The 6,136-nt window shown below is 51.1% G+C and overlaps 1 protein-coding gene across 1 annotated transcript; it reads right to left on the bottom strand.

The window, feature by feature from the left end:
• Positions 1 to 336: 336 nt before the first annotated feature.
• Positions 337 to 5,666, bottom strand: npas4b (neuronal PAS domain protein 4b). The gene is made up of 8 exons (XM_042092600.1): positions 5,224 to 5,666; positions 4,730 to 4,899; positions 4,504 to 4,606; positions 4,097 to 4,388; positions 3,754 to 3,863; positions 3,414 to 3,549; positions 1,555 to 3,221; positions 337 to 1,179 (listed from the first exon to the last, which is right to left on the bottom strand). Exons 1-8 carry the CDS (start codon positions 5,396 to 5,398, stop codon positions 1,154 to 1,156), a joined length of 2,679 nt encoding a protein of 892 aa, XP_041948534.1. The 5' UTR covers positions 5,399 to 5,666; the 3' UTR covers positions 337 to 1,153.
• Positions 5,667 to 6,136: the final 470 nt, after the last annotated feature.

The following is a 6,136-nucleotide window of genomic DNA, read 5'->3' as shown; positions in this document are numbered from 1 at the left end:
CAAGGGAGGAATAATGGCCAGGAGAGGAGTGGAGTGAGAGTAGAGAGAGAGAGAGAGAGAGGAAAGAGAGGAAAGAGGAGAGGAGAGATAGGAAAGAAAGGAGAGAGGAAGAGAGAGAGGAGAGGAGAGAGGAGAGGAGAGAGGAGAGGAGAAGAGAAGAGGAGAGGGAGAGAGAGGAGGAGATGAAAGAGAGGAAAACGAGTAGAGAGGAGAGGAGAGGAGGAGAGGAGATGAAGTGGGGAGAGAAGAAAGGAGAGAGAGGAGAGGAGATGAAGTGGGGAGAGAAGAAAGGAGAGAGAGGAGAGGAGAGGACACAATAACCACATGACCACTTCACACTCCTCAGTAAGCTTTAATGAAGGCCCAGTGCCTGCGTTTCCACATTGACATGCTGCAGGATACACCACCACACGGCTAACACACACACTAGCAACACACACTAGCGACCATGCGCCAGGTGGCAGCAGAAGACAATAAAATAAAACTGATCCATTTTAAATAGAGACAAAAAGACAGCTCATAGGATTGCAATAAATAAACTCTCCATTTTAAATAGAGACAAAAAGACAGCTCATAGGATTGCAATAAATAAACTCTCCAAGTCAATAAATACTGGTGCAAATTGCATAAAATATATTGTCCAAATATCACATAGTTACTCTCATATACTGTACACAGAATTGCACTGACATAAATATTTCTTGTAATCAAGATAATTGTATATTTCATATCAAGAACATAGGAATCATCCTTTACTGAAGCGTAGACAACTCTACGTTTGTGTTTGAAACACTGTGGGCTTTGGAACCAGCTCAAACAAGTTCCCCTCAAGTGTATGGAGTGCATCCACACACACACACACACACACACACACACACACTCAAGTGTATGGAGTGCATCCAATAGATAGTCTTCACATAAGTGAATACGGACACGGTGCCTCTTTTCTCAAGTGACATTCAATTCAGTCAATAAACAAACAAGAAATGTGCTTTTTAAAAAACTGTAATGTTTCTTAACTAGCGTGTTAGAAAGTGTTCTTTTTTTGGCTCTTTATACATGTTGTATAGATATTATACAGCAAAGATTTCTGAGAAATGTGGCTCCACTAGTGACGGCAATATGCCATACTTAATTAAGTCATAGACTTATTTCACAACGTGTGATCACTGGTCCCATCTGAAAAACAGAAGAGGGAGGGAGAGAAAGAGCAAAACACTATTAGATCACTTCACAGGCAACAGATAGCAGCAGCATGTTATCTCTTTCAGCTTATGTGCATTTGGGATGCTGTGTACAATGTGTCTATGACATGACCTGTGTGATATATGATGTATGTAATGTGTATATGTGATGTATATATGTAATGTATATATGGGATGTGTAATGTGATGTACATATGTGATGTATATATATGTGATGTATATATGTGATGTATATATGTGATGTGTATATGTGATGTATATATGTGATGTGTATATGTGATGTATACAGTATATGTGATGTGTATATGGGACGTATGTATGTAATGCGTAGCATGTCTGTGATGCTCACCAGGGTAGATGCCATGCAGGGGGTGGTGAGGGAGTTGATACAACTCAGGATGTTGCCCCACAGCTGGGGGCATCGGGGCAGCAGCCCCAAACACTGTTTCCATGGACACCAGCTCCTCCAGGAGGGACTGGGCGCAGGACGGTCGGGGGGCAGGACCTGCGAGCGCGGCGGTGGCAGGAGGAGGAGGCACGGCTGCCCCAGGGGATGATGGGATACTGGAGGACTGTGAGGGGGGCAGCACGGCTGCGTCCAGCACCTCCATCTCCACGTCCACCCCACTAGGAGCCATGGCAACCTCCTCCGTCACGCCAGCTCCGAGGAACCCGCCCCCAACTGGGTGGTTACGACGCGCCGATTGGACGCTACTGAACTGGTATTCACCAATAGGGAACTGAGCTACCTGAGAGTGGCAGGGGGAAGGCCATGTCCCGGGAGCAGGGGGAGAGGAGGAGGAGGGGGAGGAAGAGGAGGAGGAGGAGAGTGGATGTGGGGAGGAAGAGGTGTTTTGGGGAGACATGTCCACTACCATGCTCTCTTCAAACAGAGAGATGTCCTCTTGGACCGCTTGGAAGTCTACAGTGGGCAGCCACGCGCCAGCGGAGAACAGCTGGCAGACGGGCACAGCCTCGCTCTGGGCAGACCAGCGGGGTGGCATGGGGCGGGGGGCGGAGGGTTTAGGGTGCAGGGGGTTGTCATAGAAACCCTCGGCCACTGCACTGATGTACTGGGCCAGCTGAGAGATCTCCAGCCTCTCCATCTCCTCCAGCCGGCCCCTGTCCTGGGGGAAGAAGGCCGGGGGGAAGGGCTGTTTGGTGGGGGAGGCGTCGGGGGTCAGCAAGCCCTCGGGGGGCACCGGGTAGTGCCCATGGGGCACGTCCACATACAGTGGCCCCCGGATCTCGGGCAGAGCCATGGCGGTGTACTCGACGCCAGCGACGGCCGACGCGTGGTGGTGCCCCAGAGGGAGATGCCCGTAGCGGGGCTTCTGACGGGCACCGGGGCACTCGGGGGGCAGGGGCGGCCCCAGGTCAGGGCAGTTCAGGAGAGGCTGGGCACAGAGGGCAGAGGCGGGCACGGCGCACGTCATCACCCCCGAGGAGGAGGACGAGGAGTCCAGACCAAAGTGCTCGTCTCCAAACAGGAAGCTGGCCGCACCCCCGAAGCGAGGGGTGTAGGGGGGGGTGCAGACAAACTCCCCCTTCTGCTGGGGCGGGGGCATGGCCAGGGGGGGCAGGGGGGGCAGGGGGGGCAAGGGTCGGTTTAGAGAGGAGACAGCAGGGGTCAGGAGGGGCCCAGCGTGCCCACCCCACTGCCCCAACAGAGTGAACCCCTCCTGGGGGTTGAGGATCTGCTGCTGGGCCTGGTGGTGCTGGTGGTGGGGGTGGAGGTGGAGGTCCAGGGGCCCGGCGCCGGCCAGCTCGTCTGAGGAGCTCTGGCTGGACGTGGGCAGGCTGAAGTCGAAGGACTGGCCCGACAGGCCGCTGCTGCTGGGCGTGAACACCTGGTCTGGGCTGGACAGCGGCTCCGACGGGCAGCAGGAGAGGCCCAGGGGCTCGCCAGCACCCACGCCACCCGCGCCACCACTGCCGTCACCCGCACCCAGGTACAACGCCAGCTGGCTCTGCTCCAAAGACAGCTGCTGGCGCACTGACCAGGCCTCAGACTCACTGGGAAAGAGGAGAGGAGAGGAGAGAGAGAGGGAGAGAGAGAGAGAGAGGGAGAGGGAGAGAGAGAGAGTTACACACCCAAACTCATGATCCTAATATGGATGCATGTCTCTTAAACATCATTAATCCATTGTGAAGGACTTCCATTAAGACTGATGTGGTGTGTGTGTGTGTGTGTGGGCGCTGCTTTACCTGATGACGTAGTTGAGGCAGCTGATCGGCTGGTCCCCCGTCTCCAACTGCAGCACCATGTAGAGCCAAACCCAGGAGCCGCCACACGCCTCCACCTGCACCACCATCTCCACCCTCCGCTGGCCCGCATCACGCACTGCACACGAGAGAGAGAAAGCCCAGCCTGGTCAGCACCTCACCTGGTGCTGTTGTGCTGTCTGTTTACTGTTTACAGTGTCTGTTTACTGTTTACAGTGTCTGTTAAGGGGATTGGAGTGAAGTGTTTGTGGTGTTGTGTGTCTGTGTCTGTATAGGTGTGTGTGTGTGTGTGTGTGTGTGTGTGTGTGTGTGTTGTACTCACATAGCGTGCAGTGTTTTGCTGAGGCATGGGGCAGATCTCTGGGATGGAGCAGACTGTACCAGGAGCGAGAGCGCAGCTCCTCCACCTCATATCCCAGGTACACGCTGATGCTGTCAAGATGAACAGGAATAAAGAATTAATACACACTCCTTACCACAGAATTAATACACACTCGTTACCACAGAATTAATAAACACTCTTTACCACAGACATAGAATTAATACACACTCGTTACCACAGAATAAATACACACTCGTTACCACAGAATTAACACAAACAAGTCATCAGGCACACACAGGAGAAAATGAGAAAAGAGAGACGGCACTCCACGGAGTTCTCATACCTGTCGTGCGCGTCCAACAGTTTCATGTCTCGCGCGTGTCTCGAGTGGAAGCACGCCAGGAAGAAAGATTGGTCGGGAGGCGGCGTCAGCAGGGGGTTCTTAGGCGTGGCGGGGTACGGAGTCTGGGGCTCCAGGGGTGAGCACGAGCACATCCACACGGGGTTAGAGGACCAGTAGGACGAGGCGGAATTCGGGAGCGACAGGCAACGCGCGCGCACCAACGTCAGCTTGTTTCCAGCTCCCTGGCGACGAATGAACTTGGAGGTGTTGAAATGGCATCGGAAAAGGCGATCTAGTACAGTGACAGAAAAAAATGGTTTGATTAAAGCTAGATTTACTCATTTCCCGGGTTGTTATAACAGTCAAACAAAAAAGTTTGTGAAACAGGTTGAAATGTGAGGAATTACCTGTATCTGTTGCAGTCGTCGGTACGAGATTATTTCGCAGGATAAAATGGTCATTGGGATCGATGATGTCATATACACTGTCACTCTGGGCTACCAGATCAACCTAAAGTCACAAATGAACATTTAATCAGTTATGGTCTGATGAGGGACCGGTTCGCAAAATGAATTGTAGGCTGTTGGCGTTAAAAAGTAAAAGGCAGCTAAACGCATGTGTCTGATGCCTCACCATTGAATGGCCGAGATGCTCCGCGACGTTGTCTGACAGGTAGAGAAGTTTTCCCTCGCTCGAGATGAGAAGCAGGAATCCCGGCAGCGCGTTCAACAGCTCCGACAGTTCGCCTAAGGACAGCAGGCTCCCGTGTCCACGCTCCTCGCGACGAGCCGTCATCACCATCTCTGTGAAAGATAGTTGGTGATGAATGAATAGGTTCAGTCAGGGAATGTATTTCACTTCACTGGATTCCTCAAAACATTTTGACTAAATCTAATTGTCTGTCAAATAAAACACGCATGCCCTCTCCCGGGTAAATCCGACAGCAGTACCACAGACAGCGACACATTTCAGAACCTTGGACAGTGGCACGACACCCTACGTCAAGTTGGTAAAAGTTAAAAGGAAACAGTTCCTCAAGCAATTAACAATTGTAACCCTATTACAGTCATCTTTTTCATCTTTCATCACGTCATAAAGTGTGGTATCATCAGAGGAGTTTAATTTACCTTGAGAGAAGAAGACGGACTTTCTCGTGTACATGCAGGCCAGAGACATGATGTGGAGGTAGGAGAGCCGTGCCTTGTCTGCATCGGAGATGGGCAAAAGTTCTTTCAGGTTACGAATCTCCGCGTTTATTTGGTCCCTCCGTGCCTTCGAAGCCCCTTTTGTCGATCGATACATTTCTCGAGTTTTAGTCCTCGTTCAGGTAGGCTATAGTCGGGACGGGGTTCGGGCAGTTTTCGACTGATGTATAGAGTAGTTATGTTTCACCGTCTGCTCTCCATTGCAGTTTGAATCTGACATATGTTGTGTAAACTTATGATAAATATGGGTATAAGATCGCTGTCAGTTACTGATCTCCAGGACTCAGTATCCGCAAAAGTGATTGTAGTCCGGCGTCTTGGCTCTTTATATAGGCTGAAAAAACGCGGTTTCTAGCTCTCAGCATCTCTGCCAGTGACGTAGGTTTTCCATGGGAAACCTCAGCAGCGCAGAGCGCCAGATTTGGGTATGAGAGAGCAGGGGCGGAGACTGCACGCGGAGTGGCTGGACCTGGGCTCGTGTCGGCGTGCGCTGGCACAGGTATCGGACGCGAGGAGGATCCGAAGCTTTGCTCCTGACTGAATTCTCACTTTTTACCATCAACCGGGCATTATTTAATCGTTATTGATTTTGTCATTATTCTGATTTCAAAATGAAAAATGACTAGCCTATATTTCACTGATCCCAAATCGGAGTGCCAATCAAAAGGTTTTGAGGAGTGTAGTGTAGAGATAGACTGTTGTATTTTAGAGACATGACCGTACGGATCTACATGACTTCACAATTAAACCAACAACAATATAATGGCAGGTCGTGTTTTGGAGAGATCGGAGTCATTGTGCGCGAAATTAGGAACGATCAGCACTGTCATCTACC

Source organism: Alosa sapidissima, chromosome 5 (genome assembly GCF_018492685.1).
Source record: "Alosa sapidissima isolate fAloSap1 chromosome 5, fAloSap1.pri, whole genome shotgun sequence".
NCBI classification, from domain to species: domain Eukaryota; kingdom Metazoa; phylum Chordata; class Actinopteri; order Clupeiformes; family Clupeidae; genus Alosa; species Alosa sapidissima.
This window is presented reverse-complemented; position numbering and strand designations above follow the sequence as displayed.